The sequence below is a fragment of the Pelophylax lessonae genome (genome assembly GCF_965119305.1).
Source record: "Pelophylax lessonae genome assembly, chromosome: 7".
Classification (NCBI taxonomy): domain Eukaryota; kingdom Metazoa; phylum Chordata; class Amphibia; order Anura; family Ranidae; genus Pelophylax; species Pelophylax lessonae.
The window spans coordinates 171101892-171115287 of NC_138774.1; the positions used below are offsets into that span (position 1 = coordinate 171101892).

The 13396-nt window shown below is 38.3% G+C and overlaps 1 protein-coding gene across 1 annotated transcript in view; it reads left to right on the forward strand.

The window, feature by feature from the left end:
- LOC309560294 (vascular endothelial growth factor receptor kdr-like) overlaps positions 1–13396 on the forward strand; it is a 269627-nt gene that overhangs the window by 232678 nt on the left and 23553 nt on the right. Inside the window, exons 22-25 of the mRNA XM_082263898.1 lie at positions 2973–3070; positions 7774–7896; positions 9364–9475; positions 12562–12661. Of these exons, the coding sequence (XP_082120024.1) occupies positions 2973–3070; positions 7774–7896; positions 9364–9475; positions 12562–12661 (433 nt within the window). The remainder of the gene's footprint in view (positions 1–2972; positions 3071–7773; positions 7897–9363; positions 9476–12561; positions 12662–13396) is intronic.

The window sequence follows — 13396 nt, forward strand, 5'->3', positions numbered from 1 at the left end:
AAATGGCGTTACCTCAGAAAAAAAACTTTTTAGCTGATTACATTGTTGATACTTTTACTGTGAATATCTATCATACAATTTGTGCTTTTAAAAATAAGACTATGTAACTGTGGTATAGCTAAAGTTCCCACCCTACAAATTATACACTGCTCAAAAAAATTAAAGGAACACTTTTTAACCAGAGTATAGCATTAAATCATTGAGACTCCTGGGATATAGATTTGGTCAGTTAAGTAGCAGAGGGGGTTGTTATTCATTTTCAGCTGCTTTGGTGTTAATGAAATTATAAACAGGTGCACTAGATGGGCAATTATGAGACAACCTCCAAAACAGTAATGCTTTTACAGGTATAGGCCACTGACATTTTTTTCCCTACTCATTTTTTCTGACTGTTTTTCACTAGTTTTGCATTTGGCTAGGGCCAGTGTCACTACTGGTAGCATGAGGTGATACCTGGGCCCTATAGAGGTTGCACAGGCAGTGCAACTCCTCCAAGATGGCACATCAATACGTGCCATTGCCAGAAGGTTTGCTGTTTCTCTCAGAACAGTCTCAAGAACATGGAGGAGATTCCAGGAGACAGGCTGTTACTCTAGGAGACCTGGACAGGGCTGTAGAAGGTCCTTAACCCATAAGCAGGACTGGTATCTGCTCCTTTGTGCAAGGAGGAATTTGTTAACCCTGACAGGTACAAAATGAACTCCAGCAGGCCACTGGTGTGAATGTCTCTGACCAAACAATCAGAAACAGACTTAATGAGGATGGCCTGAAGGCCCAACATCCTCTAGTGGGCCCTGTGCTCACTGCCTGGCACCATGGAGCTTGATTGGCATTTGCCATTAAACACCAGAATTGTCAGGTCTGCCACTGGTGCCCTGTGCTTTTCACAGGTGAGAGCAGGTTCACCCTGAGCACATGTGACAGATGTGAAAGGGTCAGGAGAAGCCGTATAGAATGTTATGTGGCCTCTAACATCATTCAGCATGACCGGTTTGGTGGTGGGTCAGTGATGGTCTGGTGAGGCATATCCATGGAGGGACGCACAACCTCTACAGGCTAGAGACAATAGCTCCCTGATTGCCATTAGGCATCTGGATGAAATCCTTGGACCCATTGTCAGACCCTACATTGGTGCAGTGGGTCCTGGGTTCCTCCTGGTGAACGACAATGCCCGACCTTATGTGGCGAGAGTATGCAGCCAGTTCCTGGAGGATGAAGAAATTGATACTATTGAATGGCCCCCACACTCGCCTGACATAAATCTGAAAGAAAACCTCTGGGACATTATGTTTCCGTTCATCCGACGCTGCCAGGTTTCACCTCTGTCTGTTCAGGAGCTCAGTGATGCCCAGATCCAGATCTCGGACGAAATACCCAAGGATACCATCCTACGTCTCATTAGGAGAATTCCCCCGGCATGGTCAAGCATGCATACAAGCACGTTTGGGCCATACAAACTACTGAGTACCATTTTGAGTTGCTGCAATGAAATTTCAGCAAAATGGACCAGCCTGCTGCATCATTTTTTCAGTAAGACTTTTGGGGTGTCTTTGAATTCAACCCTCTGTAGGTTGATAATTTTAATTTCCAGCAAATAATGTGGCATCCTTTCGTAAGATTTTTGGGGTGTCTTTGAATTCAGCCCTCTGTAGGTTGATAATTTTAATTTCCATCAAACGATGTGGCATCCTCTCGTTCCTAACACATTACCCAGTCCATATCAGTATAGATATCCAGCATGATATTTTTCCCCATTGAGATCTGATGTGTTTTTAAAGAGTTCCTTTCATTTTTTATTGAACAGTGTAAATAAAAAAAATTACCACCTTCTCATGTTTGGACTTGAGAAGGAAATATTTATATTTCTTTTATAAATCCTTAAACTTGATTTGTTAAAACTGAATCAAAGGAAAAGTCCACACAGCTAGTCTAAGTACATCTTGTATTTGTGATCTGCTCTGTTTAATCTGCTACAAATAATTTCACTATATTTCCAGTAGTTTCACAAAGTCACTACATCTAATAAGATCTTTCAGTGTATGTTTCTAATTGGGCTGTGACTTTCTGAACCTAAAGCAAGTTTGTGTCGTGTGAAAACTTCAAAGCATATGCAATCTTACCAAATTTTAGCTTGGGAGACAGAGTCACGAATAGATTACATGCTGTGCCAAAGACCACACTAAGATTAATTAACAGTCCATAACCACCCAAGTCTCTCATGTAGAAAAGACTGTAAAGGCTCTGTCTGAACCTTAGCAAAATCCACAGTATCTCAGCCTAACATCTTCAGCATGTCAGCCACTTTAAACATACACTACACAAAATTATTATTTTGCTGTCATGTTGAAGGCACAGAAATCTGCTTGTTTGTTACATGAACACTTACAGTTTTCATTTGTCTTCGTATGACATATTTTACTGAAGATCATTGCTTTCTCATTGATTTTATTGGATATGATTATGAACAAATATACATGTTCACTGAATTTAATTTATATTTCAAATTTTATATGATGATTATATGATATGTCACTTTTTGGTTGCATGTGGGGTTGCAGTGTTGTATAGAGAACGACAGAAATAAAAGTGTATTTTCGAACTACGAACAAAGCTCTTAACTCTGTAACTCAGATTTCATGCAAATGGCTTCCTGAACAGCTCTTGTACCCCATTCTACAAAGTTTTGGAGTCCAATCTGGCCTTTTCATGTTCCAAAAATGAATAGCACTATGTTTTATCACAGAGGATCATGCTTCCCCCAAACAGAAACCAAGCCATTCCCACAGAACATTGTATCGCACTTAAAAAGTCTATACTAATTGCAGGAAATATTTAAAGAGATATCAGAGAAAGATCAAGCAGTTGGCTGGGAAATTGCCATTAAAAAGGTGTTAGAAAAGATAGCTTATCTGCAATATGCATTTAGGATATTGCTAACTTCAGTAAAATGTGTGTTTTTTTTTTTTTTTCAGACCCTGAAGATATGAGCAAGAAGCAGCTAACAATGGAAGATCTGATTTGTTACAGTTTTCAGGTGGCAAAGGGCATGGAGTTCCTGGCATCAAGAAAAGTAAGAATTACAGGGCTGTACGAACTCACCACATAACATTTATTTTCAGGCCACTTTGCAAACTAATGTGTTTCAGCTCACCACAAAGGCAATCCCTCTTTTTTTTTTTTTTTATTCTGGGACATATCATTTAGTAAATGGGAAACTTAACCACAAACTGAGCATTTCCTTTTCATTTTCCAACCGTATGTTGTCTTCATCCTATTTCATATTGCCTACTTTAAGTCCAGATAGTCCTTGTTTATTTAACTTTTTTAATATTAATTTTTAAGGAGTTAAATAAATGAGTTATATTGCATTAAATTACCAAATAAACAATGATAGGGCAGTTTAATTAAATGTGTATTGGTGTCTTTATAAAGTCTTTGGACCAAAAAATACATGGCTTTTGGAAATATATGTGTAGCAGGATTTCCAGGCATTGGGCCTGATGAGGGTCTGCCATGGTAACCGAAAATGCCAGCAGCCCCTTTAAGCTGATTAACCAAGTGTGAGATTTGAGTCAAAGACCAGTCTGGCATCTTTGGTTTGTTTTGTTTATTTGATGATGGGGATGGGAGAAGAATTTTGGTAGACTCTAGAGAGTTAAATGGTAACATTGTTTCTTTGGGAATCCAGAGGTGACATCTATGCACTTGAATTTAACAGGCCTGTATACCTGCTGTGTCCATTATATGGGGGGGGGGGACCCATCCTCCCTATCAAATGTTTAATTCATACAAACGCCTCAAGGAAGACCTAGACCTCCAAAGTAAGCAGTATCAAGAAACTTGGTAGAGAGATCTCGCCACTGGACACCTAGAGACAAAGATATACTAAGAAGGCTGGTGACTTGGCCCACCAGGGTTTGGAATTGAAATATCACTTTTGGAGAGACTGACCATATAAAGATATATTTATGTAAATAATAATTCTGTAAAAAAAAAAAATTGAAATATTAACCCAGAATTATAATTGCCCGTGAACCAATGTGGCAATGTGGTTATACTTATTTTTACTATCATGAAAGTTCCTAGTTTGTATTTGGAATGTGTTGTTAAGCCCTGGTCCATTAATGAACAGTGCAGTCTGTGCCTTCACTATGTATTCTGGGTCTGGAAACTCTGACATCATTGTTTTTTTTTCTGTAAGCTCCACTATATCCCAAAAACCTTAAACTGAACCCTATGGATCTGGATCCGGTAATCCTGACAGGATTAGGTTTGCATTTTCCTTCTTTGCAGTCCCCAGATGTTTAAAGATGCAGAAACAAAGCCACCTCACTTGGGCTTTTCTTTTTCTGCAAGCATAAAATCTGTATTGAGGGTGAGTGACTGTGGTGCCACGAGTACCAAAAAAAAACTTCTCATAGCATTCAATCAGAGGGCAGAAAAACATACTAAATTCCCACTCTTACGAGGAAGGATTCTGCTCTGTGCCAGGAGAACTTGTTGTTAGTACAAACAGCACTTTGACCATTTTCCCACAATATTCAATATATTTGCTTTTTGATAAGAGATATGCCAACACACTGTGCCTCTTTCATCTTGGCTTTCTGCAAATGGCACATTTTCCAATATAGCTTATCTGTCAGCACAGGAGCTCTGAGACAACAAGACTGATTTACTAAAGAAGTTGAGAATTTTCATACAAGAAAATGCGTGAATATTCAATATCCACTCACATGAGAAGTAAATTCATATTTACTTTTGTTTACTACATTTTTTGAATGGATAGTAGTGTAAAGATTCTCAAATCCTTTAGTAAATCTGCCAAATATCACTTCCGATAACCTCACACTTTTTTACCATGACTTGGCACCTAAGATAAAAAATAACAATCTGATAATATGCCACTTTACTGACTGTTGTACAACAACTATGCAATGCACTAAACACTAACTCATTAATGAACCATTATACACCCTCCATTGTACAACAATAAATATATTACAACAACTAACCACTGGATACTATGCTATGATGGTACATAAATACAATAAGAATATGAATGAATATAATGAAACTTTATAGACTCAATCTCTGAAATACTGTATGCTGCTTTGTAGTGTATGCATATTTTTTTTTTCTAATCACACCTTACACAGCATTTTATTTCTCTATGCACACTAAGTTGGAGTTCAGTGTACTGTACATCCGTAAATGCAATACAATTAACCACTATGCTCACAGTACATATATATTCTGTTTAAGCACTATACACTGCACATAGGCTACCCTGAATCATTGCGTACAATGCACTGTTTATTTACAGTATAGATATGAGAAATAGAAAAATGGAAAACTAGTTACGGGCTCAAGACCAAACCGTCACAGAACTGGGTCTCTAAAAATAATCCTAAAAACCTAGAACAATGCATTTATAAAAAAAAAATTCTTTATTATACATATATCACATAGACAAATATAAAACCAACCATGAACCCCATACCACCCTATCTATTGACAAATGTTCCATATCCTTAAACTTGTAGATAATGTTGAGCCAGATTCTGGATAATGTGATATTGGCTATGAGCAGAAAAGACATAAAAGAAGTCCCTCGGTGTACTCCATAAGAAAGGCTAGTGCATTTTCCACTTGTATCAGTAGCTGGAAACATATATATGGGTGCATATCCAAATACATATTACAACTTCTGAGTAGCATAATGTGAAATTAGGGCATATGTGGCTGGGTACAAAACCCTTTGGTAACAGGCAGTAATTATTGGAAAGTCCATAAAACTTTTTTTTCCATTGGGTGGTCTAGAGGAGGACTCCAAACTTGAGACTGAAACTGTTCATTCCAACCTCCCTCGCATGCTGTACAAGGGTTGAAGACTAACAGCGTTTCCAGTAGAGTCTATGAAACTTTTTTTACGTATGTAGCATGGTCTAGAGGAGAACTCAAAATTGTGGCTCATTCCAATCTCCCTCACACGCTTAAACAAGCAGCCAGATGTCCTGCAAATTACATAGAAGTATTTTGTACCAAAAACACTAATAAGGTATAGGGAATAAGTGTCCCATCATATGTACCCACATAAAGACACATCAAACAAAAACAAATGGAAGTCTCTGAAGTATATGTTTATAGATATGCTAAACAAATCAGTGTACATAGGTTATATACATAGTCCTACACTATCCCCATTTTACTACACTAAACAAGAGTGAAATACTGTCTGTGCTCCAGCTCTTACGCTCAAGGAAATTAGATTTTAAGGGAAGACTCAGGGACAGGTGGTCAAAATTAAAGGACTCCCCACCATCTGCTGGTACAGACCTCACCTAAGATTACAAGGCATGTAAATTTGTGGTAACAGCCAATGGCAACCACACATGTAGGGATACCAGTGAAGGCACAGCAGCAAGGAATGCGGTAGTAAATGGTATTATGGAAACAGAGACAGGAGGCTTAAGCTCATGGGCATCCGCAGGTAGGGGCAATGCCCCCCCTTGGAATCTCAACTTCCCCTTTTAAGTGGTTGTTAAGCCACTTCATACCATCCTGTCTGTTCTGTTCAATAATTATGTGTGCCTGTGTGTCTGTGTTTTAAAAAAATAAGCTGTTCTTTACCAGTTTTCAGAGGGCCGAGCGCCGCTCACGTGACCCGTCAGCTCTCTCCTTTTCTCCGGCTGACAGCTGCCTGCAGCGGGCGGGGCCAAGGATTCCTCACTGATGTCAGTTGGGAGGGGAGGAGGAGGGGAAGAGGAGAGGAGGAGAGAGGTGGCGGGTCACGTGAGCAGTGAGTGGCACTCTATACTTGTAAAGAATGGCTTATTTTTATAAAAAACAGACACAGGGGCACACAGGATTATTAAACAGAATGTAGACAGGATATGAAACTTTAAATGAAACTACAGCAGCAGGAGAGGAGGGGGGTGGGCACTGACACAGGAGCAGACAGGCAGGGAGGGAGGGGGGAGAGAGGACAGAGGAGGACAGGAGGGCTGCGGATGATGGAGGCACGTAAACTGACCATAACATGCTTTAAGGGAATATACTCAAAATAAGTATAATGACTAAGCCTTCATGACATTGTTGAAAAGGGGCGGAGCATGGGTGACCTTAAAATTATGTCCCCCCCTGAAAAAAGTTCTGCGGACGCCCATGCTTAAGCTACCTATTTTATAGGGGTCTTCTACACTTTCTTTCTGTCACTGACATTTAAGTCCCTCATAGCATGTCCCAGAAAAGAGAACAAGCTCGATTTAAAAAAAGCTGCATATTTTTTTTTTTTTATTTCTGATGGTCTATATGACTTCAAACAATCTTCTGTTCTCCCTTTAGATGTTAATGAGCCTGAGGACCATTGATCATTGAAGGGCATGGTATCACAATTGACAGTACTGTCCACTGTGTAAAGTTTAATACTGTCCTGAAACTCCTCTTTAAACCATTTTGTATGTATTTTTACCTTGGTCACTTTAGGAAGTTAGCCTGATGGAGAGTTAAATGTGACTCAAAATGGGAAGAGAAAGATGGGGTGCTGCAGAGAGATATAACAGTTGTTGTATTATCAGACATTATACTACACTATACTACTACACATAGCTCTAACTCAGGACAGTGTGTAGGAATTCTACCTTCCTTTTGAGTAAATCCCTTGATAATATGTAAATAAATGAAGGACCATACTTTGAAAGCTTGGAATGCATGTCTATTGTTCATATTATATCCTGTAGTTATGAGCCATGTCTTTTTTGCTTTGTCTTAAAGTGTATTCATCGAGATTTGGCAGCAAGGAACATCCTCCTATCTGAAAATAATGTAGTAAAAATCTGTGACTTTGGCCTGGCCCGTGACATATACAAAGATCCAGACTACGTGCGCAAAGGAGATGTGAGTATTACGCATACTGTCAGAAATGGCCTGCTCTGCATATGGAGAGAAAACTTAGAAAGATAATCTATAGTAGATGGGTTAGCTAAATAGAATGAGATTTCCACCATATGTTATATTGTGTGGCTGGAGAAATCCATTAGCTCTTACCCAAGTTGTTCATAACTAAACATGCAAATCAATATCCCTAAAATCGAAGTCTTGACTAGATCTGCACTTTTCTCTCCTTCCAGTTTAGATACACAATGACTCTGACTTACTGATGGAGTAGACAATGTTCATTTTCAAGGTGAACCTTCACTTTGCAAAGTGAAATTTTAATTATCTTAGTGAATGAGATGAAACAAAGTGAAATTTTATTTTGCAAAGAATACCCAATTATGTACCAATTATACCAAATTAATAATAATAATAAAAAAACAATCTTTGTACATGATTGATGTCAGTAAACTATTACCAAGCTATAAGAAAATAAATTTACCAGAGAAAAAATGCACTTAGTTAAGTGAATAAGGAAGAGCTATGTCAACTTCAGTAGTCCCATCATGTGCAAGCAAAAATTCTGTTTTTTAATGATAATTGCTAATTACTAATAATAGTTGGGATATTCTTTACAAAGTAAATTTGCTCAAGCAGTCTGCGTCCAGGGCCCATCATTCGCATGTGATCCCTTCATGAGTGATTACATGCGAGGGGCTGCTATGAGCTGCAGGAGCTCGCAGCCTTTCATTGCTTTCAATGGGGCTGCCTCCCGCAGATAATCATGGGAAACCCTGCTGGGGTTCTCACCTCTAATTGGAGTATGGGTGCATTCCCAGATGTGAATGCACTCTTAGAGTTTTAACTTGAGATTACATTTGATAGTTTAATAACAGGAGTAATTAAGGATTATAGGAGCTCTGGCAGATATAGAAAATTAATGTTTTTTTTTAAAGTATAACTAAAGACCACACTTTCTTTTTAGTAAAAGATAAGTGGAGAGGGCCTAGAACACCTGTGGGTTTTTATTGCTCTCTGTGCCCCCATTAACCACTTCAATACAGAGCACTTTCACCCCCTTCCTGCCCAGGCCAATTTTCAGGTTTTAGCGCTGTTGCATTTTGAATGGCAATTGCGCGGTCATGCAACGCTGTACCTAAACCGAATTTATGTCATTTTTTTCCCACAAATAGAGCTTTATTTTGATAATATTTTGTTTGTTATACAATTTTGAAAATAGATACGTTTTTTTCCTGCACTGATGAGCACTGATGAGGCTGCACTGACTGGCACTGATGAGGAGACACTGATGGGGTGGCACTGATGGGGTGGCACTGATGGGGTGGCACTAATATGCAGCACTGATAGGCAGCACTGATAGGCAGCACTTGCCTACACATACTCCTTTAGGAGGAAATTGAGCATGGTTAGAAATGAGCACTCAATTTATGTCAATGGAATGTTGATGGATGTTTACCCTTTTCACAGGCTAGGTTACCTCTTAAATGGATGGCACCTGAAGCTATTTTTGATAAAATCTACACAACGCAGAGTGATGTGTGGTCTTTTGGCGTGCTGCTCTGGGAAATTTTTTCATTAGGTAAGTTTCAGAGGTAAACCTAGTTTGAATTTTGAATTAGGGATTTCATTTATTAAAAAGCTGAGAGGTAAAAGCTATTGTACCTGTGACCTGATAACATAAAGACCGTAATCCAATATTGTATTGACAGATTTCCATTGCACATTCCCAGTGACACAAATACAGAAAGACACAGCTGGGCTTATATCAAATTAAAAGAGCAATATATACTGTATGTAAGCTGCAGGAACCATTTACAACTAATTTACGATTCATGTTTCCCATACCCGAGTAAAGTAAAGATATTTGTATTTATTGGTAAAATAAAAAGATACCATCACTAATGTTTGCATTATGTTTAAAGTGTTGTCCAGCCAAATTTTTCTTAGTTTTGGATAGAGTGGAGAAGGGTTAGAACAGCCTGTCAAGTTCATCCTGCTGTCCAGGCCTCCATTAGATTTACTGTATCCTCCCTTCCTGTCCTTCTGTGTTGTACCATGTAGGATATGAGGGTGACTCCCCAAAAATAGCATAGACAGAAATAGAGATGACTTTCTTGAGTAGAGTAGGTGAAGGGTAAAACCCTTTAAGATTTTTATTTCCTCTGTATCCCTTCTGGAGATTTTCACTTACTTCCTGTCTTATTAAATTATTGTCTGGCAAACAGTAAGGTTAGTTTGTTCAAATCCCAACCACAGCACTACCTGCACAGAGTTTGCATGTTCTCCCTGTGCCTGCTTGGGTTTCCTACAAGTACTCTGGTTTCCTCCCACACTTCAAAGACACGCTGGTTGGGTAGTTGGCTCTTGTCTAATTTGGCACTAATATACTGCATGTATGAATGGGAGATATGGACCTTAGATTGTAAACTCCTTGAGGGCAGGGACTGATATGAATGTACAATACATATGTAAAGAGCTGCATATATATATATATATATATATATATATATATATATAGAAGTACCTTTAATAAATAAATAATAATACGTGAAGGTATTTTTCTCTAACTGTGCTCTATATAAAAAAATGACCAGAGTTCTTATCCTTCCCAAATATATCCAAAGTTTAAATAAAAATAACTTTTAGCTAGACACGCTTTAAATGAAAGTTGGATAGTTGCTATAGATCAAAGTACATGAGCGTTATTATTGTCAATACTTTATTGAGAATTATTGAAAATGACCTAGTATCGGTGAATATTCAGTATTCCTGCAACGTTTAAAAAATTGATGTGCAGAATGCAAAATTGATTCCTATTACAAATACACAATGAATGGCTCTTTCTAGTTACATCTGCAGCTGGGTCTCCAGCATAGTCTAAAACATCATGTCTGAGAATAAGTCAGTTACCTAGCAGAGGAAAATGTTGGCAGTATTTTATTATTGAGGTCCTTGACTTGAACAACACAAGCATTGCTGTGGTTTTGGTGTATTACTGAGTGTCTGGCTTGTCCCTCTACATGCCCTGCCAAAACAAGAGCTGGCACAGTCGCTGAATGACACTGTTTGCTTTGGTGTGTAATTCTGGTATCTGAGTTCTTTTTGAAAATATAAACAGGTTTGTTAACTCTTTATGGCAATTTCACAAGGCCATGCCTGAAAAGTAGAGGCTATAAATGTTTGATGAACACACAAGTTTATCTATAAAATGTTCAGAATATATCAAAGATGTTAGATATGCAGATTGAATAGCCTTCAATATAATATTGTATCCTTTTCTTTTCATTGCTCAAAGTCGAAAGCTTAAATTTTTTTTTTCTTTTATTTCACAACTCTTTTTTTGTGTTTGGTGTTAGTTCTTATGTCTATTTCAATTACCAGAAACATAACCTGTAACATTTTTTTTTTTACCTTTTTATTACTTTCAAAGTAAGAGGAAGGCCCCAAATTTAGGCTGACATTCTTCTGAAAATACGAATTCCTTGCTGTAATGGTCATCCAGTGGTTCAGCACTTTCCAAGTCACTGAAGTAGAACAAGCATGTAGATTAGAATAGTCAGAACTCATAATCTTGTTCATACTTGTTTTATAGTATCTCTAGCCAAAGTTTTCTTTTCCAGTTTTGAATATAGTGTGGATAGGTCAGAACCTCTCTGAGGTTTCTTTGTGATGTCTGTGTCCCCTCTGGGAAGATTCATCCTCAATATTTGTCCTGGTCCTTATCTCTTTGACACGTTCCTCATACACTCCCTACACTTTTTGGATGGTATAATTAAGTTGATGGATGATGCATGCAGAATCTCGTGCACCTGTGTGTAATAACCAATCAGCTTTTAATTATTCTTGTCAAAGCTTAACTGAACAAGTGGAAGTTAGAAGCTAATTGGTCACTTGCGCAGCTGCACCAAATTCTGTGGGCACCAGTTTTTCTAAGGCTGGGTTCACACTGTGTGCAGAGCGGCTTGCAGCAGGGGGTACGGTGCGTCCATGTTCACCTGTTCAGGTCCGTATTCAGTCTGAATTTTGGGCTGAATTTGGACCTAAAACAGACCAGAAGACGCAAAGGACCCTTCTGCAAACCACTCCGCAGCCATCCGGGAGCTGTGTGAACCAGCTCCATTAAGAGCCGGTTACAGTCTCCTTACACGCTAATTGGATGTGGGGAAACTTGGATAATTTGTACTAGTGTAAACCCAGCCTGAATCTTCCCCACTGTGTAATTGTGTTTTCAAAATTAAATAAACTTTGAAAGGATTTCTTCTTCTACACAATATACAAGGCTGGTTGGATCATAAGAGCACGATTGGTCATGTACTGGGCAACCATTTGTTTTTAAGAATGCAGAAAAAGGCAGAGGATTTTTGCTGTGTATATCTGTAAAGCTGTTTTACCAGGAGAAATAAAATAGCAGTAGGACCACCCTACCTGATCATTATTATCCTCAACAAGCCTCAGCCAGCATTGTCTACTGGTGCCCCATAGATGTTAGATCATCCCCCAGTCCAGCTAAAAATTAGCAGATTAGAAGATGCCTTAAATTGGTCACTGATGATGAAGTGTTTCATAAAGAACAGTATGGGATAATATATTTGCCCATGTAGAAACTTGGTATAACTAAATTGATGGATAATTCTTTTATTACATTTATTTTTGTTTCTGGTGCAGGTGCTTCTCCTTACCCTGGTGTACAGATTGATGAGGACTTCTGCTGCCGACTGAAGGAAGGGACACGGATGAGACCGCCAGAGTACTGCACTCCTGAAATGTATGATTATGTTTAATGACAATAAATATAATAAAATACACTATATGCTTCAGTATGCTGTAATTGTCAACTTCAGAATATGACAATAGATGAAGGTCAAATTATACCAATCAATAAAGAAAGTGGAGAGAAAGAACAGATAAGCTAGAGGGGGCAAGATCAAAAATTGCTGCAGTCCTTGTCTATGGGGGAGAAAGGTGGGTTCAAATGCATGCTGGGCTGTACTAGAGTGCAAGTCTTGTTTGTGTTGTGCATAATTGGGTAATAAAGAAGATAGCAGTTCTACATTACCTACATAGCTTCTTGATTATTGTTACTGGTCCATTTAAGCAACTATTTCTTTAAAGAAATAGTCACACTCAATATTATCCTTTGCGAAGACAAAAGTGCTGAATTTTGAAGGCTTTCGACTTCTATATTATCCCATAATTCATTGTTATTATAAATTTGTGCCTGGTTCTATAGTAGCTCAGCTCAGGTCCATAAATATCCAGTCCTCATTGTATGTTCAGGCCTTGAATCATTAGGGTGGATAAATATAGAATGGGTTAAAATAGTAATGTAAAATGTAAATAACAATTAATGGGGGAGATTTACTAAAACTGGTGCACACACAATCTCGTACAGCTGTGCATAATAACCAATCAGCTTCTAAAGCCTCGTAAAAAGTAAAAAAGTGAGAGGTTACTTTTATATGAAAATTCTCATATGATAGAAGTCAACTTTAGCAGTGAT